The 24,454-nt window shown below is 42.2% G+C and overlaps 1 protein-coding gene across 1 annotated transcript in view; it reads right to left on the minus strand.

The window, feature by feature from the left end:
* The window catches only part of PNPLA3 (patatin like phospholipase domain containing 3), a 30,601-nt gene extending 6,409 nt beyond the window's left edge, over positions 1–24,192 (minus strand). The window contains exons 1-6 of the mRNA XM_048501909.1: positions 23,872–24,192; positions 11,980–12,212; positions 6,331–6,396; positions 4,045–4,254; positions 2,844–2,904; positions 482–691 (exon numbers count right to left, since the gene is read on the minus strand). Coding sequence (XP_048357866.1) covers positions 482–691; positions 2,844–2,904; positions 4,045–4,254; positions 6,331–6,396; positions 11,980–12,212; positions 23,872–24,058 — 967 coding nt within the window. The 5' untranslated portion in view covers positions 24,059–24,192. The remainder of the gene's footprint in view (positions 1–481; positions 692–2,843; positions 2,905–4,044; positions 4,255–6,330; positions 6,397–11,979; positions 12,213–23,871) is intronic.
* Between the last annotated feature and the right edge of the window lie 262 nt (positions 24,193–24,454).

Raw genomic sequence — 24,454 nt, forward strand, 5'->3', positions numbered from 1 at the left:
ATTCAAAGCTGACATGCTGAACTTTTATATTGTGTTACTTCTCTTATAAACCAATCTGTAAAGCAGCGCTGATTTGTCAATTCTTTTACTTCAGTTAAAATGATTACTGAAAATTGACAAAATGAAACTGATTAGCAAATTAATAATAAATAATAATAAAATTGTATATATTTTGTTTTCTCATATTGTATGAGTTCTTCATAGGTAATTCTGCATAAAGTATGTCATTTTTGTAACCAACAGACACTACAAAAGCAACAAAGAACTTGTATTGTCTATCATCAAAAGCTTTTCAGTCCCACTATTTATAATGGGAAGTAATTGGCATGTGCTTCATTTTACTACTGAAATCAACTGGGATTTAACATTACAAAATTCTGTTCAGATTGTATTGCTATCTGCATCAGCCTCTACTAATTATTACAACTTTTACTGAAACTTTATTTTGTCATTAACATTGAGATTGACTTTATATCCTTACCTCTGCGAAGTCTAGGAGGTATACTGTCAAAAACTGCTTTGTCCAATGGCCATGAGGCTAACTTCAGTTGGTCAATGACAATTTCTTCCTTCAACCTATTTTCTTTGCTTTGATTTTCTGCAATGGTTTTCTTATCAGTATAACCTGGGGTTTGTACATTATCTCCTTTTTGTAAAGGTAAGATAACAGACATTGAGTCATGCAGTAAACCTGAGGGAAAAAAACATAGAGTTTCTGATGTGATTTCTTAAATTCCAAAGGGCAGGCGGGCACCACAGATAAAAAAAAATACAGAAGTAAAAGAAAATAAAGGTTTGCAGCATTACTTGCTATTCAGGTCAGACCCTCTAGTTGAAATCTAAGTCCTGACCTAAGAGTTTCTTATTGCCTTCTAAGAAAAGAAACTGAAAACTAGTAATGGCATTTTATGTATCTCTTAAAACCAGTATTCTGTTCTGAGCAAATCTATAAGTCACAGTATTTTTATATTTACTATTAAACAGTAACTATGGGTTTGCGCCAGCCTCCACAGTTCAGGTTAAGTAACATATCGCCATACAAGAGAGTCAGAAGGAAACCTGCATTCTTCCTGTCCCATCCTAAATAAGACCGTGCGTGACCTTCTGCAGGACTTTTTTACCGGGCTTTGTAACCAATGGCTAGCATGGCAGCCTCAATGACTTCTCCTGTGCCAATAATAGGGTCAGGCCATGTCAGGAGATGTCTAAGCCAACTTTTTGACAGACAGACAGAAACCTTTATTGGTAGAATGTAAGCCAACTTTTCTGCATAGCAGAGGACTGTATTACACAATCAAAGGCATAACTCTATGGAACTGTCTTTGAACTACATATGTCGCAACCAATTTCCTGAGTTGACAAATAATTGCATTTAATACAACTTTGTGTTCTACACCTGAGCAAGGGGGCTCAGGATTTGTTTCCAGGCACAGTTCAAAGGCACAGTTTCCAGGTTCTTACTTTAAAACCCATAAGTAGCTGACAGCCATGGTACCTAAAGGACTACCTCCTCCCACATTGACCAGCCTGCCGGTTCAGATCTGTCTCAGAAGCCTGTTCTCTGTGCCCCTGCCTACAGAGGTGGGGCAGCTGGAAACCAAAGATGGAGGTTTCCAGTGAGGGGCATGTGACCCACACACTTTCGATCTTCAGAAGACAGTTGAAGACTGTTGTATTTAGGAAGGCAGGTAATTAACTTAGCAACTGTCTTAAATTGTGGTTTTTAATCATGGTTTTTTATTGTTTAATTTATATTGTAAACCAGCTTGTGTAGAAAGGTAGCTAATAAATTTCGTAAAGAAGTAAACATCTAACACTATGTTTCAAAGCACACAAGCACAACAAAACATTGCAAAGTTAATTGGGTCTTAGCAGGATCAGCTGGGGGCAATTTCTCAACAGCTGACTCCCTGAGATCAGCCCCTGGGGCTGATGGTCAGGGTCTGAGGGGTCTCCCTGACTTCCCTGCTGTTTCTCAGGTGTCAGCCCTAGTTCCTCAGACTGCTCTTCTGAATATTTAAAGTCTGAGTCCGTGGATTGCCCAGTACAAGGATTTGTTTTATTTATGGAGGCATTTACACTCCACTCTTCTCCCCATCTAGGGTTACAAAGTAGCCTACAAAATAAATGCAAAAAAATACACCTTGAAAAGAAAATACTTCACTAGGACTCCACAGTGAAGGGCCTTGAGCCCTGACTGGTCTATCTGAACAATCCGATGGCTGTTCCCAAATCAGCAAAACAATCAACTTTATGTTGAAAAACAGCAATTGTGTCCAGCTGAGGAGGAAAACCTGAACCCACAGTCAGGGCTGCAGCAAGGGGGAACTGCGCCCCTGCCACATCCCTGCCTGCCCCCACCATGCCCCCTCACCAGCACACGCCTGGTGCATCACACACACACACTGCCCCCTTGGTGCTATGCCACTGCCCATAGTTGAAGCCCTTTTCAAAGGTGGTCTGCAACCCTGTAGCTGCAGAGACAGCAGAAAAGCCAAAAAAATACAGCCATGTGAAAGGAAAGTAGGAAAACTGCAGAAAAAAGACAAGGTGGGGGAAATGGGGAAGGTTTTTCCTCCCAAGGCACTGAGTACTCTGAAAATAAAATTCCCAAATGTGCTGCTGCTGTGGCACACAAAAGAACCAAGTGGGAAAACAGAGTTCCATCAATCTAGGCATGCGCCTCAGTTGAGAGGGATGGAGCTGACATCTAAAGATGTACGTTCCGCACATTTCCAAACTAAGTTCCATGCAGGCACAAGCAAAGCCTGCATAATACAGGCAAGCCTATTTAACATTCCGTATGTCATTCAGATTACACAATTGAAATTACAATGACCTACCGTTTTCCTTCAAGAATCTAAGAGCATCTGAATATCCTTGTTCACAGATCTCTCCTAGTTCCTGAAAATAAGATTACAGGGGGAAAATTAAGTCGGAGGTAGAAAGTTAGCAACTATCAAAATCAGTTCAGAGAATGCTCTTCATCTGGTTTAAGAATACAACAGTTTTGCTCATGAGCACACGATTATCACTTAGAAACATATTTCAGTGTTCACAAACATGCTGTACATCACTATTTCTTATTAATCTGTTAATATCCTTCTCATAACTGAGCTTCACCAAGTAAATCGAGATTCTTAGGGGAGCATGAAGGGAAACAAAAACAATTGTTGCTGATTATAACAATGCCTATTAACCCTGTTCCTGGGGATCCCCCAAGTGAATCATGCAGTTTTCCCAGGTAGGCAATTTTAGAAGCATTGCAAGACTTACAGTGCAATCTTAAATCTACTGTCCAAGTCCAGAGCCCCCACTGGCAGCCTCAAGCTTTTTGAAGCCACCCAACAGCCTCCACTCTCCTCTTGGATGGTCAGATGGAGTGGAGACAGGTTTGTAGTCTGGGATTCCTTGGCACTCAAATACTTAGGACCCAAGTCATGGCCAAAGGTAGGCCAACATCCATGTCTTGCCACCAGTACCTATCACCCAGCCCAATGACAGAGTTCGTCAGGAACAACAATCAGGATGGCCACAGATGGACCAACCTGAAATAATATGTCTTAACCGTGCCTCCTGGCTCAACACTTGTTGTTTCCTAGGTGCAGCCAGAGAATACTAGAGATCTTTGAGCTTGGGGCATGGCCACAGGTCAGAAATGAGCAGCGATTGGCAATGAGAGTCCGAAGGGAGCAGGGCCTATCTCTGCTAGAGCTACAAGCCTCACATTGAATCAGGGATTCTGAGGGATGGACCTAGCTGACAGGATGTCATAAGAAGCAGGGGAACAAACCAAGGAGAAGGGAAGCTCCTGAAAGTCCTCTGAGGAAAACATACGCAGCTGCTGGGTGGACATCTTCTAAACCAGCAAAATAAAAACATGCATAGAACTAATTTGGAGGTGCATGGATCATTCCATGACAGAACATTACACATGAAGGATAAATAGTTTATACCAATGAAGATAGTTCAGTGGCCAGGTGAGTAAGGGTGAAGGGCGGGGTATAAATCTATAAATAAAATAAAACATAAAACATACAATACCTGGGGTTTTGGAGGGTAAAATATTTGCGTCAAACGATACATGTTTCCTAAAGTACACTGAATGCTGGTATTGGTCAGATTCACTTCATGGAAGTTTTCAGAGCTGTCTTTAGGACAAATGTCACACTGCCCAGAGAAAGGTGAAATTGTGATGGTATTCTTTGAGTTATAGTGAGGTAAGTTGTCAGAAATTCCTCCATCCACATAGCGCTAAAAGGGTTGAGAGGAAAAAGAGGGGAAGGGGAGAGAGAGACATCTGTCTTATTTACCCAAGCAAAGGGCAACTAGCTTACTCCACAGATCAGAAAAGTGTAGGATGTTCAGAAATGAATTACTGGATCTATAGTTCACTGGGGGATTAAATCTTCCAACAATTTAAGAAAAACCATTTGCTCTGGAATAGCATTTAAAACCAACTAATTTTTAAAAGACACAGAGAGGAAGAATCCATGGCCTGATGTTATCTTGTTTAGAGGCGCAACTTGCAGGCATAGAACCATTGATAGGTTTTTTGATTTTAACTAGAATTTTGATAAAATTCTCCTGTCCGCATGCCTGGTTCCTTTGTTGATCATTCATATAGATGAATTACTGTTGCAACGTCTGAAGTATTTAGCTTCATTGTCAGGCGAGTCCTCAGTCTTCTACACATCCGTACCACTCGCAAACATTTTCTCAGCAAGAATCAGCGTTGTCTCAAATGAATTAGTAACTCAAGCAATTGCTCTGAACAACCCTTTAAGGGCAACAATAAAGTCGTGTGAAGTTTTCTGAGGCTTCACAGAGAATGCAGGGCATAACTCAGCTCACATATTGCCCGGCATTTCCTGCAACACAGGAAACAATTCCTGCACCTTTTTTCTGGATTGCACTGTACATCCAACATGGGATGGCAAGCCCCTCAGAACAAGCTACAAAAAAGTACAATTGCACAAAAGGGAGAAAAAAACCCAACTAACCTCTAAGACTGAAAAAAAAATATGAAAAGTCTATTTTGAAAAACATATTCAGTTACTCACAAGAAATATATAAAACAAGAACAAGAATATATACATCAAATATATATCCCAAGAAAAGATAAATGAGAAAATTAAACAAAAAGAACTGAATGACATGTTGAAAAGTCAGCCACAAATCAGCTCTTCAGCTCTTCATTGTATTGGTGGCTTCATACAAGGAAAAAGTACACTTCGTATTTGAATAACAGCATTTATCTGAAGAAAAAACATCTTGCTAGCAGCCATATATATGCTGTTCATTAGACTTCTACCTTTTTTATTTGTGCCTGACATTTCAATGATGTCATTCAGGTTTTTTATGTAATATTCTAATTCATCTTCTCTTGTGAGTAGCCATTGGATATAGAGAGAATTGGAGCTTTTACTGGCAAAGGTGTGTGTGTGTGTGTGTGTGTGTGTGTGTGTACACTTCCTGTTGTTACAGTCACTCCAGTTCTAGACAAAAACAAATTAGATACTCCCATATAGATGTTACAGTGTTCTGTTCAGCTTTCTAGCCCAGGGGTCTGCAACCTGCGGCTCTTCAGATGTCCATGAACTACAATTCCCATCAGCCCCTGCCAGCATGGCCAATTGGCATGCTGGCAGGGGCTGATGGGATTTATAGTCCATGAACATCTGGAGAGCCGCAAGTTGCAGACCCCTGTTCTAGCCCTTTGTTAAAAAACCTCTATTTCTACCCTTAGGTAAGTATAACACATACTTTCTTCAACACTAACTCTAAGACAGTCTCTCTACCAAGGTGTTTCTCCTACATGGTGCTTCTCATAGAAGGATGGCTGCTCTCCCTCAGGAAGCTCCAATTCTCTCTATATCCAGATAACTTTATCAGGTTGTGTCTTCTTCATGCATGCTGAAGTTGGAAGTCAAACATCTGTAATAACCTACTACCCCAAGAAAGGCTCTGATCTGCTTTTTGGAAGCTAGTCTAGGCCATTCTTGTACCACTTTAACTTTATTACAATCTGGTTCTGTAGTACCTCTACCCAACAAGACCAAGGAACTGGATAATGCCCACTGAGGAACTTTTTAAAATTCTAGCGTTAATTTATCATTTTAGAGTAATCTATGCAATATTAATAATTGTGTTGAGAACCTTATCAGCTAAAAAGTCCAAAACTGTTTTCCATTTCCAGTGATGCTGACAGCCTGAAAAAAAAATTGTTGCTAATATACGGAAGAATTTCTACAAGAATTTGGGTCATGACATCAGCTTACAAGTTTTCTCACGCCATTTTATAGTCAGGAATATATGAACAATACTTACCACCCCTCTAAATGAAGGAGGAATAAGGCCACAGTATACAGGTAGGAAGCAGCTGCAAAGTAAAGCCTATAAAAAACAAAATCATCATCATCATCATCATCATCATCATCATCATCATCATCATCATCATCATCATCATCATCATCATGAAACTGAGTCTCTCAATGAAGTTTATTTGAAGCAATTGTTCAGGTTTAAGGCCTACAAATAGGATTTAATAGTGGAATTTAACTGTGCTGTCCTTCAATGTAGAAAAGCCCTGATCTTTTGAAACAGAGATGATCTTTTGAAACTCCCTAGGTCTCTTCAAGATGGAGAACAGTAGAGCCACATTCCGATTAATTAGATGAAATTATTGTTGTGTCATCTGAGGGGAAGGGGGGTTTAAAACTGCACATAAGTCCTACCTTGTTATCTCATTCACTAAGCTGTGTGATTATCTTACATCACCAGGCACAGATCTGATTGGGTATTGGACCTGGGTCATCTCAGATCCTCTGCCCATACAGTTTAGCTTCATTTTGTGTGTTCTTGGTGCCTTCACAATGGTCCCTTGATCCATCATTTTGGCATGTGTGGAGTGCACTCATACTTCCATCATGGCTTCTTGATATTTTTGGACTTTGTGACTTAAGGACTGGAAATGCTACTCTGCTGCTGCCCTGGACAGTTAACTTTTGAATGTCAGAGGATTCCTAGTGGAATGGTAACATCTTGTCTTGTAAACCAGTGTGACTCGCTATGGTGTTAGCCCTTTTGCTGATTTACGGTTTAACATTTTAAATCCTCACTGCCATTGTTCTATTTGAAATATTCTTACACAATTTTAATAAATGTGTTTACTTATATTTTACTTAAAGTTTATTACATGTTTGTCTTCAGGTGGTTTCAATCTATTTCCATTACCTAGGCTACAAAGCTACACCTATCAGGTTAACTGGTTTGTGCAACTCACACTACAAGTTGCCTGCTTTGCAGGGATAAAGTTCTTGACTTTAATTCCAGGAAGGTTGGAAGCTTGCCCCTTAGCATCTGGCTGTTTGGTAGTGAAAAGGGGCTGGTGGAAGCTAACATAGTAGGATCCTGGTTTCAGTAAGCTAAGCACAGTAGTATAGACACAGTTCCTTAATAATTTATCTAACTTCGTGAATCATTTAGTACAGTGCAACTCTACTGCCTGCACTGGAAAGTCATTTGAACTACTGAGTTTTGCAAAGTTTGTAAAAAGCCAGGAAAATGGGACCCTTCTTCCGTCAGGCAGACCATTCCACCTGCAGAAGATTTTGCATGGATGAGCGAATCTGTCATGCCAGTGCATAGGGAGAGAGACAGCCTCAGAAATATGAGGATCTAAGGCCATGAAGGACTTTGTATGTAATAGCGAGTACCTTAAATTCAGCCTGGTGAGTGGGCAGCCAGTGGAGTAACTGCAGAATGGGAGCAATGTGCTGCTCCACCTAGTTCCCGATAATAGCTGACCTGGGGTGTTCTGCACTAACTGGAACCTCTAAATTGATTTGGAGGGAAGCCCAATTAAAGTATTACAGGGCATTATACTAGTCTAGTGTTACAGTGCATTACAACAGTCTAATCTCAATGTCTTCATGGCATGGATCCAAACAGCTAGATCAGGCATACCAAAATAAGGTTAGATGCACATTCATTTCTGATAGCCAGAAAACTTCCTACCTGTTAACACTGGCTTTCAAAACATCTCCTGACAGGGCACTTGCCCACTTGGACTTGCCACCTGAAGAATCTATTTGTTTGGCATGGAACACCTTGATCTTTAAAAAAAACCCAAAAACATGAAGCTCTGGACAGATCTGGATAGATCTGTTGTGCCTCCCTATATTCTACTGTAAACAGAGACCTGCAAGCACACACAAGCTTCCCTGCTTTGTAGGCCCATACAACAGGAAGAAAAGCTATTTTTGAACCAACAGCTATAACATTACAGATTTTTTCCCATCTTCAATATTACTAAAATAATTTGTTTCATAGAAGGAAAAAATAGGCAAGCAGATGGCATTTCATACTATCATAAACAGAATGCTACAAAAATGTCATTCATTCAGAAGGTTGTAAGATTAAGCACATTTATATATGTGCATCTCAATTAATCCTACTCCCACCCCAAGAGCCACAGCTAATAATGTTAAGATAATGAATATTACTTTTTATAACTATATTAATATTTGTTAGCAAAACTAGGAAAGGGCATCCTAATATCTTAAAAGTTATTTTTTTCATTTTCAAACCCTTGGTCACTAATACTTAGTTGCAAATGATAACAATATTTTAAAGGGGTAGCCATATTAATCTGATTTATCAAAATAAAACAAAATATCTAGTGGCACCTTAAAAGACTAACATCATTTATTTCAATATAGAATCAAAGAATAATAGAATTGGAAGCGATCACAAGGACCATCAAGTCCAACTCCCTGCCATGCAGGAATGCACAATCAAAGCATTCCTGACAGATGGCCCTCCAGCCCACTTAAAAACCTCCAGAGAAGGAGACTACACTTCACTCCAAGGCAGTATATTCTACTGTTAAACAGCCTTTACAGGCAGTTCTTCCTAGTGTTTAGGTGGAATCCATTACACCTTGTCCTAGTCTTTGGAGCAAAAGAAAACAAGCATGCTCTATCTTTAACATGACATCCCTTCAAATATTTAAACATGGCTATCATGTCACCCCTTAACCTTCTCTAGGCTAAACATACCTAGACCTCTAAGCTGCTTCTCATAGGGCATGGAATCCAGACCTTTCACCATTTTGGTTGCCCTCCTATGGACCCATTCCAGCTTGTCAATATCCTTCTGAACGGTGGTGCTCAAAACTGGACACATTATTCCAGGTGAGGTCTGATCAATGCAGAATAGAGTGGTACTATTAAATCCCTCATAGACACTACTACTGATGCAGCCTAGAACTGCATTGACTTTCTTGGCTACCGCATCATACTGCTGTCTCAGTTCTTTCAAAATGTGAGTCCTAGGCCATGAAGAGCTTTGTATGGATATAGCTTATGGACTGAATTGTGTCTGGAAATGAATAGGTAATCAGTATAGTGACTTCAAAAATAGATGGCACATGGATACTGCACACAGTTCCCAATAGTAAATGAACCTCAGCATTCTGTACAAGCTGATATCTTGGGATATCTTAAAAGGCAGACCCATGTAGACTGCATTACAATACATTGTGAAGTCACCATGTCATGGATAAATGTGGCCTGATTGATCTGGTCAAGCTATAGAGATATCTTCTGGACTCAGAGATGATAGAAGTAAGTCTTTTTTTTTTTTGCAGCTCCATTAACTTGCTTCTCCAGCAACAAGGCTGGGTTCAACATCCCTAAACCTTCAACCAAGTCAATGAAAATCAGTCAAATTCCCTCAAATGTGGGGACATAACGACCTCCTAGACTTCAGCCATCCTCATTGGCATCATGTCTATCTTATCAGGATTCAGTTTCTGCATATTCACCTTTAGCCATTTGAACATAGAAGCCAGGATCCAGTTCAGGATCTCCACAGCAGTACTGGGTGGTCTGGACAAAGAAATACAGAGTTGGGTGTTGTTAGCATATTGATGACATCCAACTCCTTAGCCACAAATGTTCTCTCCCAAGGGCTTCACACAAAGATGGGGGATAAACCTGAGCCCTGTGGAACCCCAGTGATAACAACTAGTTACCAACAGCAACCCTTTCAGTCCAGTCCCTAAAGAATGAAATAAACCAGTACAAAGCACATCCCTTGATACATACTTCTATATCCAGACATCTCAACATGATGGCAGGGTCCAAAGTACGCAATGATAAATACAACAACAACAACAATGCACAGCACTTGCCAATATAAAGACAGAGATCATCAAAAGCCACCAGCATCATCTCGGTCCCACATTGAAAGGGTTCTAGAGCAGATGAGTACCCCAGTAAGGCCTGGAGTTGTTCTGCAACTATCTAACACCCAACTCAAAAACAGCAAATCAGAGACCAGTCAATAATTTGTCACATTATTTATTTCCAGAGATGATTTTGTAAACTGTGGATGGATAACTGCCTTTTTTACCAAGGGAAGGAAGACACCCTGAGCCAGTGACTGCTTTATGATCCAAAGGATCTAGGAGGCTTGGGTTCAAATTCCCACTCAGCCCCACACCGCCTCCATAAGCAGATTTGGGTCTCCCCCCTCTGGACGGGGATGCAAATATCATGCTAGAAACACTGTACCAGTCACACTATCTCAGCCTAACCCATACCATACATTAATTGTGAGGATAAAATGAATGCGAGAACATCTCTACTGTGACGAGGAACCCAAATGCACAGGATATCAGAAAAGCACAAGCACACAGAACTAAGAAGAGAATCAACTCCTAAGTCTAGCTAAAGTCTAAAGGTCACTGGTTTAACCTTTGACATCCCTTTTACAGGAACAGTCACAGGAAAAGATGGAACTCTGAAATGGAGGATGATTAATGCACACTTCACTCAGTTTCATTCTAGTGCCAACCTCTTAGCTTGTGCACCTTGCACAAAATATGCCAAATCTTTTAACTCTTTGGGAGGAATACTGCATTGGCTATTCTACAATGGCTGAGGTCTCATCAGTTCTGCCTTTACCAAGTCAAAACATGTTGATTGTCCTTGGTTTTTTATGGCTCTAGATTAGGACTTTTTTTAAAGTGACTTATTCTGCCTATTCTTAGCACTCTCCTTCTCATTTGACTCTAATAATGAGGGAACATTTCCTTTCTGCAGGTAACAAGATGATTTTATAGCCTGGTTTCCCACTAGAGTGCGAGATTTCTCTGGAGCCAGGGCCTACTGTGTGTTTTTATTTGAGGCTGAATCCATTATGTAATAATAGTAAAATGATTAGTTTGTTAATGATTAAGATATAAGTAACTGATCTTTAGATATTTATTGCTGTTTTGGAACTAAAGGTTAGAAGGTAACGAATTTGAAAATTATATAATGTTCTCTCTAAATTATATTGTTATCATTTTAAGATCCAATATGTTAGAATATGTATAGTTTATGGGTAGCTGTATTTCTTTTTCTGTTTGTTTTTTCTTTCTCTTTGTTTCCTTTTTTGTTAGTGAATTATATTTGAAAAAATTAATAAAAATATGATTTAAATATATTTAGGGTCTCATTTACAGCCCAGTCTAGAGCCCTCGATAATGGGACCAGCGCCACCCCACCAACTCCAAGAAGGCAAAATACAGAAAAGGCCTCTGTGGTGCTGCCCAAAAGGGTGGCGTAAGCCCAAGCCCCCGGTATTGGCGTTCCAGCAGGCAAAAGCCAGGTGGAAGCCAGCTAATGGTGACTCCACCCTCGGCCATGCATTTGGAATGCTCCTGCTTTGATGGAGACAGCAGGAGAGATGACGCCATGGAGGGTCACGGCGGCCGCTTGCCAGTGGATTTCCACTGATGCCAGGGTAAGTGGCCCAAAGAGGGTAAATCCGCTGGAACAGCCCCACACCGCCTCCATAAGCAGATTTGGGTCTCCCCCCTCTGGACGGGGAAGCAAATATCGTAAACTTCATGCTAAACGGTGTGCAGGACAGGTAATGCAACATGACTTAAAAACAAAACGCTGGTAGCAACAATTTAGAACATACCTGAACAACTTCTTCTTTAGAATTAAAGTCGGATGCCAACACGTTTTTGCCATCAGAAACTCGAGTAAGTGAAATGCACAATCTTCCTGCCATCAACTGATGAGTGTTCTCTGGAAGATTTTTGCAGATTCCATTTCTCATTATCTTCATCACATTGAACGAAGGGTGAAACGGACCGAGATTTCGCCTCCTTGCTTCTTTGGCAAGCTCCATAACGTCTGCACAAGCTGCCGCTGAAAGACACATTACTGCATATGAAACAGACCATTCATTTCAAGATTTTTTTCATTATGCATCAACTTTAGTCCCAACCTGAGAGAAGCTGGTGTAGGAGTCCCTGTTTCCTGTGCTTATTCATTAACATTTTGCAATACTATATCCATAAAAAATAAATTGCACACCTGTCTAGGTAATCAGAAGAGAATACTGATCTGGCCTATTTACCAAGACCTGAAAGGAGTGCATCTATCTCTATTGACTGACTATAAACTCCTTCATCAACCCCAAACTAGAAACCAGGGGAGATGGAACTATCCTCCATGGAGTGTTTTGCTTTTTAAACATTCCTAGTGAAAACTATTGCTGGCAATGATGGTCTGTTCCTTATGCTGGGATTCAAAGCATTCTATTTGTTTACCAGCTGCCTAGAACTCCAGTGGGCACCCTGCCTGAACCAACGGTGGTGCCACTGGCATAGTGCTGGAGTCCCAGACTGAGTGTTCTGCAGAACCTGACCACCTTGTGTAAACTAGTTCAGGATTTTGTAGCTCCCTTAGCAACCATGGGTTTTGTTCAGTTTATAACAAGTCCAGTGCGTGAAAAATATGTACTGTTATGATCCCCACTGAACTGGCTCTGGTCTCTTGACTCAGAAGCCTCAAAGAAGCATGAGGAGATAGAAACATAGGAGACAGCAGAAAGCTTGGGGGAGACCCCTGCATGATAGATGATTCTTCCCCATATGAAGAGCTTGCAATTGAGGCTCTTTCCCCAGAACTTCCCTCTGTCCCTCCAAATAAGTGCCAGTCTAAGATTTTGCCCATGAGCCCACATGGATCCACCCATCAGCAGTGACAGCAGCAAGCTCCTGCAGAGATAAATGAAAGGAGCCACAGGACTAGATTAGCAGCTCATGCACTAGCTGTGGAACCCAGACAACCTAGTTGTCTGGAGCATTCTGGCCTAATTCAGCCCTCAACTGGAGAGTTCCAAATAATGCCTCTGGCTTAATCCAGGCCTCACCCAGAGAGTTCCAGAGTAGCTGGATACTGCCTCCAGAGTAGCTGGGGCTCCTTAGCCTAGTTAAGCTAAAGGCAAGGAAGAAAGCACTGCTGGATCAACCAGTTCACAAAGTCATAACCCAGAGGTGCTGGACCCAGCTCCAGACTTTGCCTGCTCCAGCACTCTAGACCAGCGGTTCTCAACCTGTGAGTCGGGACCCCTTTGGGGGTCGAATGACCCTTTCACAGGGGTCGCCTAAGACTCTCTGCATCAGTGTTCTCCATCTGTAAAATGGATAAATGTTAGGGTTGGGGGTCACCACAACATGAGGAACTGTATTAAAGGGTCAGGGCATTAGGAAGGTTGAGAACCACTGCTCTAGACCCTGCCAAGTGAGAATATGCAAGTTAAATCCTGGCTCTCAAGATCTGGAGGCTAGAGGTTTAGCCTCTGACAGGGTCCAGCCAGAATAGTGTGGAAATATCCACCACACCGTATTAGAGAGATCCGTACTGAATAATTTTTCATAGCTTTTGCCTGTAAAACACTGATCAACCACAAAGTTCCCCAGAGTTCATCATTTTAAAGAAACTCCTCTGATTCTAATACAAAACTTGTATTTCAGACATGAGTCTGTTCTTTTTCTCTTTTGAGCAACTAACAACTAAACAAGACACCTGTATAATCTTTTATCAAAGAAAAGATTCTTTTTATTGAGCAAGACAGAAGAAAATAAAGACATAAGAGAATTAACTCCACAGAACCCAGAAATGAATGCTAACAGTATCAGTGTTCCTAGTATTACTTATTCATATGATAACCGATGATAGTCGCTTAAAACAAATCAAGTTTTAGTTTTTGTATCTGCTTTTAAGGATTATTTTTAAAAGCCCAAGGTAACCAATATCTCATCAAGAGATCTTACTTCTTCTTAAACTTCGGCATTCTAAGATTTCTAAACAAAGAAATCTGATTTGCATCTCACAGGAGTGATTGTTTATAGAAAAATATTAATATAATCTTCCCTACCTTTGGCTCTCACAATCATTTAATTATTTCTAAATATCTGAGTGGTTAACTCTAAATAACAGATAGCAACACAGGTGCAAAAAAGAACATAAGAAAGAGCCTGCTGGATCAGACCAGAGTCCATCTAGTCCAGCACTCTGCTACTTGCAGTGGCCCACCAGATGCCTTTGGGAGCCCACATGCAGGATGTGAAAGCAATGGCCTTCTGCTGCTACTGCTCCTGAGCACCTGGTCTGCTAAGACATTTGCAATCTCAGATCAAGGAGGATCAAGATTGGTAGCCATGGATCGACTTCTCCTCCATAAATCTGTCCAAGCCCCTTTTAAAGCTATCCAGGTTAGCGGCTATCACCACCTCCTGTGGCAGCATATTCCAAACACCAATCATGCGTAGCATGAAGAAATAACTAATCAGCAAATGCATATGAGATGAGCTGATCATGGAATGAGGTCTATTAAGTGGTAGTATGGCACAATATATTGATGCAATGTTTAATAAACGTTTATTAAATGAGTTCCAGTAATTTGTCATGGTGGTAAAAAGTGCTATCACACCGCAGTCAATCCTGAAGACCTCAAGGAGTTTTCAAGGCAAGAGACAAACAGGGGTGGTTTGCCATTACCTGCCTCCATGTAGTAACCCTGGATTTCCCTGGTGGCCTCCCACTCAAGTACTAATCAGGACAGACCCTGCTTAGCTTCTGAAATCTGTTGAGAACAGTCTAACCTGGACCATCAAGGTCAGGACAATTCATGGACTAGGGGCACAATTTCATGCTGTGCTAGAGGCTTCAGTAAAGATTATCTAGGTTAATCTTTTCTGTCCACCGAACAGGACTTAGTATCCACAGTTGCTGAGCTTTGCACTTCTCAAACTGAGGATTTGTGACTCCAGAGATAACATGCTTTTTGTCATGACAAGAGGTCCACATCTCAAAATGTAGGATCCACTGGTTGGCAAACTTTTTAATTTTGTACTTCTTAAGGACTCACTTAAAGAACTGTTTAAGTCAAAATGCAGTTATTGTATGGCACAATCATTTTTATCAGCAGTGATGAAATAAGCAGATCTTCCTTTTGCAATCGAACCTTTTAAGGCAGGACAGTGGCAGAAAACACAATGAGTAATACTAGTAATAAGCAGAAATAAGCATTATTACTTCACAACAATGAAGTAAGTGAATAGACTTCTTGAATCTTAAGACTATCGGCCCTCAGGATCACCATGATGTTCTACAGTTTGCTGTCTGCCAAGATAGGATTACCAACCTCCAGGTAGAAACTAGCTCTCTCCTAGAATTACAGCTGACCTCAAGAATACATTGATCTATTTTCTATTTCATTTCTGTTGCACTAATTTAAAGTATTGGTTTTGTCCTTTAAAGCCCTACACAGCTTGGGACCCAGCTACCTGAAGGACTGCCTTCTCACATATGTTCCTCTTGACTGTCCCACCCATCAAAGAAGCTCATCGGATGGGCGCATAACGGAGAGCCTGTTTGATGTCAGCCCCCACCATTATAGAACAATCTCTCCAGAGAGTGACTGGCACCTGGCGTTCTCACAGTTGGTTTTTTAAGAAGCAGCTGAAGACATTCTTATTTAGGACTACATTTGACTTATTTAGGTTTTGTTTACTGGAAGTCCTAATTGGCGTTTTTAAATTGTGACTTGACGTGTTTTTACAATTGTTCTTTTTTTTTCATTGTTTTTAATAATCATTTTGTTTATATTGTAAGCTGCCTTGAGTTCCACAAAGAGGGAAAGCTGCCAATAAGCTTTCCAGATTAGTTTAAGGACACTTCCGTTCCAGAATACTTTTGGGCTGAACTGATTGTGAAATGGTACCTCTTGTTCTAGTGTACCTCGTGCTTTTATATATAAATATTTTAAACCATGATTGTTCCCAGCATGGCATTTGTGGTGTCTGCCATCGTGGTACAACGTCTTGGGCACTTCCAGGTCTTAATTCAATCGACCCTTAACTCAATCGAGACCGAGTGCCCAAATTGCAACCCAAAACCCACTTATTTATCACAAAGTGCCAACAAGGCAATTTAATCGGAATACTGAGATTTTAGTTTAGGAGTCGGTTTGCTCCGAGGCGGGAGTAAGCTTGGTGAAGCAACTGTGCAATTCTTTGAATGGGTGAATCGCGACCCTAGGAGCATTTACTCAGAAGCAAGGCCAGCCTAGATAATAGGAAGGTGTGTGGTGGGGGGAGGTGATTTTCCACCCCCCCCACATGATCTAACTCTATGCACAAGTGTCTACAGAGAGGGCTCTCTGAAGTGATCTAACTCTATGCATCGCTATAGTTCACAGAGAGGCCTCTTAGGTACACCTCTGGCATCGCAGCCATAGGATTCTGCCACCACTGCCCTAGTTGAATTGACGGACAAAGACAGTTTCTATTAAATCCTCACAAGATGGTTATATCAACAACAGAAGAGGTGTAAAAATACATTTTAGCATCAGCAGCATTTTAATATGTAAGCAATACTTTTCCAAATCAGCTGTCATTTAACTGCATACTCTTTGATATCCGATCCCAAACTTCGACATAACGTGTGTGTATGACAGAGAGAGACAGAGAGACAGAGGAAGGAAAAGGAAGGAAGGAAGGAAGGAAGGAAGGAAGGAAGGAAGGAAGGAAGGAAGGAAGGAAGGAAGGAAGGAAGGAAGGAAGGAAGGAAGGAAGGAAGGAAGGAAGGAAGGAAGGAAGGAAGGAAGGAAGGAAGGAAGGAAGGAAGGAAGGAAGGAAGGAAGGAAGGAAGGAAAAGGGAAGGGAAGGAAGGGAGAGGGAAGGAAGGAAGGAAGGATGGCAGGTAGGCAGGCAGGCAGGTGGTGGTGGTGGTCTTATTGTAACCTCCTCTACAGGAGAAGAGAATCACATCAATAAATAAGCGTAAGTCTCACTCTTATTATCCACTAGGCTTAATTACAGAGTTGAAATTAGGTTTTACCACTACTGATAAGTTTATTAGAGATACTTGAGTCCTTTCCCTTTAGGGGAAAAACAAGTAATTTTTTTTGGGTGACTCTGATTCATTTATTACATTATTACAAGAAAATATTTTGAGAAATAATAGTTCAGATTAGACCAAGGGGGTTATCCAAAGTGAATACAAGAGTAACTGGAAAGATAAACAGCAAATATTCTGTTTCTCTTATGATAGTAATTCCATTAATCATTGATATATACTGTAAAAGCAAACCACAAAATTAATTTTGAAGAAAATACACAACTGTACATATATACATTTTAATAAACCCCTTCAAGGGGATGCATTAACTGGCCTTTTTTAAAAAAATTAATGAAACTGCAAATTTGATCATAACACTATGTGTTCTGTGTACACCTGCATGCTTAACCCTTTCCTGATGGGAATGTTTTCCCTATCAACATCAATTTCAAGTGGTTCTCCCACAAGCACAGGGAAAAGTTGCAGAGCCCATGTCTTATCTGCTGCATAGAGTAAAGTTGCTTGTGGAAAGCAATTTTGATTGAAAAATGACTCAGGAGGAAAGGGTTAAACACACACTTACTGGTCACTGTTGTGAATCTGATTAGAATATCACAACAATTATTTGGCTAAGGGGAAAAATCTAAGTAAAGCAAGATTTGCACTAAAATGTTCTTCCATTACTACAGAAAAGCTCAAATTGAAGTGCATTCACAAAAGAAGAGATAAAACTCTGATCTGGAGAACAAATCGCTCAGAAGCCTCACCTCTATATCTGAGCACAGTTCATGACTTCAAGTTAATTTCGAAGGTATACATTACAACAGCATATTTGCTACAGCTACTTCTATGTTTTCCATGGAAGAGGCAAATGGCCATTTTGATGGAAGGGGAAAGAGTTAATACTGCACTCTTTTCCCTGACCCATAGCAAGGACACATTGTGCATGACTTCAACTGGAGGAGAAGCAGAAGGTGGGAAAGGATGCTGGTGCTTTTGTTTGTTCATTCTGAGCAAAGTGTGTGCATCCATGTACCCTCTTCTCATAATCTTCAAAGAACTGTTGGAGCTTTAAAAAGAAGGTTAAGACACCAATTACAGAAGAGTTGAAGGAGAGGCAGAAAGACACTTTCCATTGCTTGGGGGAGTGACTGGGTACCAGCGGATGACATTCTGCCCACCTGATTTAGCCTCTGGACACTTTCGCACACGCAGAATAATGCACTTTCAATCCACTTTCAATGCACTTTGCAGCTGCATTTTACTGTGCGACATAGCAAAATCCACTTGCAAACAATTGTGAAAGAGGACTGAAAGTGCATTATTCTGCATGTGCGAAAGTGCCCAGAGTGACGTGCTAGAGTCATTTAAGCCTCTCCCCACACATTCTGTTTTCTCAGTCTAACAGTGCAGACTTACCGGTAAACAATGTTACATCATTCTAAGTCAGTTGACGCCAATGGGCTTAAAATGCTGCAACTCCGCTGAGGACTGCATTGTAAATTAACCTTAAGCAGCTATTTGCTTCACAGGAATATCAGCGCTTATTTCACACCAGTATTCTTCTCCCGTAACAGCTTGGGAAAAGGGCAATTTAGATATAAAAAGGCTCAGGAGGAAGAGTTAAGCTCCCTTGTGCTACTTACTTTCTTGATCAAATTAGCAATCATCTACGGATGAATTCAGGTTTGGACGGGGGGTTGTTTTTTTAGAATAAACACAAGACTTATCATAAAAAGCAATGTAAAGGTATAGACCTCCCAAGGCAAGCTGTACAGCAGTTTTCACTTTCCTACTGACACCAATGCATCCCCCACTGCCATATTGCTCCCTTTAATGTCCCCAAATGCCCCATCCCTACATTAAGCGGTCTGTCCAGTTCTCACTAGCATTATTATTAAGGAAATGTTCATGCGACCTGTCCAAAGCCATACCAGCTTTCAAATAAAAATACCACAAAATCATCACTACACTAACAAAAGCAGTCCTACACTAAAGCCCACTGGGCACACCGTCAGATTTATACCCCCTTCCCAATTTGTATCCTAACATTTTGCTTATGTTTTCTTACTCCTTAGCTGTGCTTGTGATGATTTGCAACCTACAGTATATTACCAGCACTTAAATTTACAGGTCAGACCTTTGCCACCGCTAACCATCTATAATCATTTTATTTATTTATTTGGCCGTTTCCGCATGGAAGCAGAAGTGGCTGGGTCGGCGTACTCGACGCCAACCCGACGACGTGCATTATTCTGCTACAGCTACTTCTATGTTTTCCATGGAAGAGGCAAATGGCCATTTTGATGGAAGGGGAAAGAGTTAATACTGCACTCTTTTCCCTGACCCATAGCAAGGACACATTGTGCATGACTTCAACTGGAGGAGAAGCAGACGCCGACCCAACTGGAGTAGTACTCAACGCCGACCTGACGACGCAGAAAGAGCCGGGACGACGGCGCCACAGAGCGCCGTCGCCCGGCAGATCCGGCATGTCCCCGGGCCTCCAGCACGTCGCCGAGGCCTGAGGACACGCTCCCCCGGCTCTGCGCGCCTGCTCCTGCGTCACAGGGCAGGGGGGCGTGTCCCCAGGCCTTGACGACACGCCAGAGGCCCGGGAACAAGGTAAATGCAGGGAGGGAGGGGGGGGAGGCGCCTTAACTCAATCGAGACCGAGTGCCCAAATTGCAACCCAAAACCCACTTATTTATCACAAAGTGCCAACAAGGCAATTTAATCGGAATACTGAGATTTTAGTTTAGAAAAAATGGTTTGCTCCGAGGCGGGAGTAAGCTTGGTGAAGCAACTGTGCAATTCTTTGAATGGGTGAATCGCGACCCTAGGAGCATTTACTCAGAAGCAAGGCCAGCCTAGATATGTGTATGTGTGTGGGGGGGAGGTGATTTTCCACTCCCCCTACATGACGAACTCTATGCACGCGTGCCCACAGAGAGGGCTCTTAGTGCCACCTCTGGCACGTGTGCCATAGATTCGCCACCACTGCCCTAGTTGAATTGACGGACAAAGACAGTTTCTATTAAATGCGATGCAGCTGCGCCCCCTGTGCGATGCAGCTGCGCCCCCTGTGCGAACGGCGGCCTGGGGACGGCGTTTTTGCCATCCCCAGGCCGCCATATTCCGCCTGTGCGGAAACGGCCTCTGTTTGTTTGATTGATTTCTAAACCGCCCTCCCCCTAGGGGCTCAGGGCGGTGAACAACAATGATAAAACAACTTTAAAACATACCATAAATACTGATTCGCAATAATAAGAATAAAAACCGGAACCATATCTCGTCAGATGGCGTCATCCTCCCCCCTCCCTCCCTTTATGCCCATGGGAGGCCAGATGAAACAGCAGCGATGTTTTTAACCAGGCTGGCCAAATGCCTGGCGGAACAGGTCCGTCTTACAAGCCCTGCGGAAACTCTGCAGTTCCCGCAGGGCCCTGATCTCCCTTGGAAGCCTGTTCCACCAGGTAGGGGTCAGGGCTGTAAAAACCCTGGCCCTTGTAGAGGCCAGCCTGATAGTTTTAGGGCCAGGGGTCACCAGAAGGTCCTCCTCTGATGAACAGAGGGGCCTAGCGGGGCGATATGGGGAGAGGCGGTCTCGTAGGTATGCAGGTCCAAGGCCGTGAATGGCTTTGAATGCACAATGATAAGGCACTTGAAATATGAAACCAATAATCTGTCAGGAACGTTTTCTGAAGAGTATCATGAATCACCCTCAATATATAATGAATAATTTCTTATTTCATTTCCACAAAATATGAACATCCTCTTCACACACACTGGGTATTGGTAATTTCCTAAACACAGATGTCTCACGTTTCCAGCTGAATCACCATTCTCCATTTCATAGCACAAAGTACCACCCACACACCAGATATGGAAGCCCTCTTCCCAACTTAACTGAAAACAACATTCAATGCAGGACCCTATTATAAATGCCAGTAGCTCAACACCGGAAAGCATAAAGCAGGACATTAAGGAGGACCTTATATGCATATGATTCATTCGAAGTTGTGAATTCCAGTTTTAATATTATATGACAGAAAAAACAGAATGACTTTTTTATACCCATTAGGGACCAAGTCCATAAATTATAAAACAGAACTTTCAGCCACATGTGTAGCTTTTACTGCACATTTTTAAAGAAATATTATATACACCCTCTGGCATAGAAATACCAAATGCCCAGAGCCTTCACCCAGCAACTGCCTGGTTATTTTAGCATAGGTACCACTTTCCCTGTTATGAGATTCCCTTGACTTTTGCTTTCTAAAGAAAGAGTGGTGTTAGGGTTCAGCCCCCAAGCTAAATCCATATTATCTGATCTGCAAGTTCTTTTTTTAGATACAAGAAAGCTCGTGCCCCACACACACTGAAAGCCCATCTCCTTCACAGGTATTGGACTGAACCTCAAGACTAAAAACTGGGTCCAGCACAGAGCACTGCCTCAAGGGAAACTCCAAGACCCAAACATTTTAATCTCTCCATAGAGATCTATCCTATTACTTTGTAATAAGAGGTTTAAATTACAGGTGGGAAGATATTGGCAGGATATTAGGAAAAACTGTTTAAAAATAAAAGTGGTTCAGGGGTGGAACATGTTGCCCACGGCTGGGATCTCCCTCAGTGCTTTTAAGTGGTGTCTGGATGACAATTTGTCAGGGATGCTTGATGTTATCCTGCATTACATAGGGGGTTGGACTGAACGGTCTATAGGCCCCATCCAACATTAATTCTACTAAGACTTCTTTTATTTTGTCTAGCATTCCCTCAGTGATCCCTGACCTATTTTGTTGGTTTTGGGCATGCATATTTTATGGTATTGTATGTGGATTTTAACTGTGGATTTAAAGATGTTTTCATGATGTATGTTTCTAATCTGTTAGTTGTCTTGGTGGTCCTGTTGAGGGCAGAAAGGCAAGGGTATAAATTTTGTACATAAATAACATCCCATTGAGCATCTAGTAGAGGGGTGCCCAGCATGGCACCCTGGACATCATGGCACCTGACAACACCTTTCCAGGTGCCCACTGAGTGTTCTTAGAAATTGAGTGGGGCCAGGTTGAATACTTGCCCAAAAGGAGCTCTGACTGGCCACTGAAGTTCTGATTGGCTGGGCAAATTAAAATAACATTTCAACAGCACTATGACTTAGTGTTGGTTTTATTCTCTCAGACACCTCTTTCCCAGTGTATTTTTAAATGCCCTCCATTTCCACTACACTTGGGCTGCCTCTATGTGCTTGGCTCCGCCTCCTGCACCACTCCTTTTGTGGTCAGCTCCACTGTAGAATAGGCCTAAGTGGCCTTCATCACTGTGTCCACATATTAGGAAAAGCACATCATCTTGAATTTCTGACTGTCAAATGGCTGTAAGTGAAATATTGTTGTTGACAAGACGCTATGTAAATCGACTGAAATAAGTGGCAAAAAAAGGGCAGGGGTATAGTCATCCAGAAAATGTATTAAAAACTATCCATATGGGGCACCCTCATATAAAAGATTGCCATTCTTGTGTTTTTCCTCTCCTGCAGACTTCTGTCTCTTCAATAGCTGCAATCCTAGAGACACAGGTTGTTTCATAAAGAAAGTATGCTAACTGAAAAGCTGTACCTACTGAACTTCTATAGTTTTTTTTAACACTTGCAGGGAAGAGTTGATGACAACGTTCATACTTCTCTTTTTTTTAAATTTCAGCAATGGATAGAAATTCGAGAGATACTGGCAGGGCTCTTGAACCTGTTAACATGCTGAATGACAATAACATAGATAGCCAGCATGGGTCAGACGTGTCAAATCAGGATCTAGGAAACACAGGTGCTAATCCCCAATTTGCCATGGAAACCTGCTGGGTGGCTTTTGGCCAGTCACAAAGCCTCAGTCTAGTCTACCTCACAAGGTTGCTGTGAGAAGAGCTGCTAGAAGGGCAGGGTATACATGAAGTAAGTAAATAAATAACGGGGTCATCAGAAAACATAATTTGATGCACATTACACCAAGTGTCAAAATCTGCATAGTTTTGATCTGAAAGCCTTCCACCAGGTGAGAAAGTAAAAACCTGACAGGCATGATCTATGCCAAGGTTATATGGCTGTCAGCTAGCAAGAAGTTTGTTTGTTGCTAATCCCCCCCCTCCAAATTGCTAAAAGGAAGTTGTTCTCATGTCTTAAAAGCAAACCTACTCAACAAATAGAAGGTTAAATCCAGTGCACCTTTCCCCCCAAAGGCAACTAAAGCTGCTGTAGATTTTTTTTTAAAGAAGGCATCTCACAAGCAACAAAAACAGTTTTCAATTTATTCAATAACTGGCCTGTACTAGTTAAAATCAAGTTGTATACAGCATCCACACCATGCGTGCATACTAGCATCAAAGAAAAAAAGTAGTTTATTTATTGTTTCGGCTTTTATACCGCCCCATCCCCGATTATTTTCGGATCCCGTTTATTTTCGGATAATAACAACTGACCCCCGCTCCCCACCGAGACATTTCTTAAAATTAATCCTTATTTCCTTTCTAAAATCCAAGTACTGAATCGAAGTTATTTTAAGATTGATTGACAGTGTCGCCCTCCCCCACGGTTCCTGCTTGTCATGTCATGGTCTAGCCGCTAGAACGAGTGTCGCCCCCCACATCAGTTTTCCCCCCCAAATCTCCCCCAGAGACGCACCCAAAGAGCCGCCCCCTACGAGGACGGCGGCAGTCAGGGCCCCCGCCGAGGCGCCGCAGATCCGTTGGGCGTCGCGGACGAGGTGCGGGGCGCGCTCTTGCAAGCAGGCGGCGGCGCCGATGTGGTAAATGCCCAAGAAGCCGCATCCCGAGAAGGACAGGTTCCAGCCGCGCTTGCGGTCCGGCATCCCGCAAAACCTCCGTCGGGAGAACGGAAGACCTGGAGCCGGCAAAAGCGCCTCTGTTCCCTCAGCCGCCTCGCGGGCACCTGCGCCGTTTCTATTCAGAACCCCGAGAAGAAACGGTAACACAAGCCTGTCGTCCCGCCCCCGGTTTGTGGGGCCAGACGTTCCAGCCAATCGGTTGGTGGTATTCAAATCAGCAGCGGCCGGTAAGGGGGCGGGACTGCAGGGCTGCTGGCGAAAAGGCATGTGGCCTTCTTTGCCCTCCCATGGTGCCCTTCGGTAGCCAGGGGAGCGCCTAGATGGGGGGGGGAGGGAGGGAGGATGTGCTTTTGGGTCAAAAGTGCCTAACTTGCAAGGACTTAGGTAAGGGGGGGGGTCTCGGGTTCAACCCCCCCATTC

The sequence above is a fragment of the Sphaerodactylus townsendi genome, linkage group LG06 (assembly GCF_021028975.2).
Source record: "Sphaerodactylus townsendi isolate TG3544 linkage group LG06, MPM_Stown_v2.3, whole genome shotgun sequence".
NCBI lineage: Eukaryota > Metazoa > Chordata > Lepidosauria > Squamata > Sphaerodactylidae > Sphaerodactylus > Sphaerodactylus townsendi.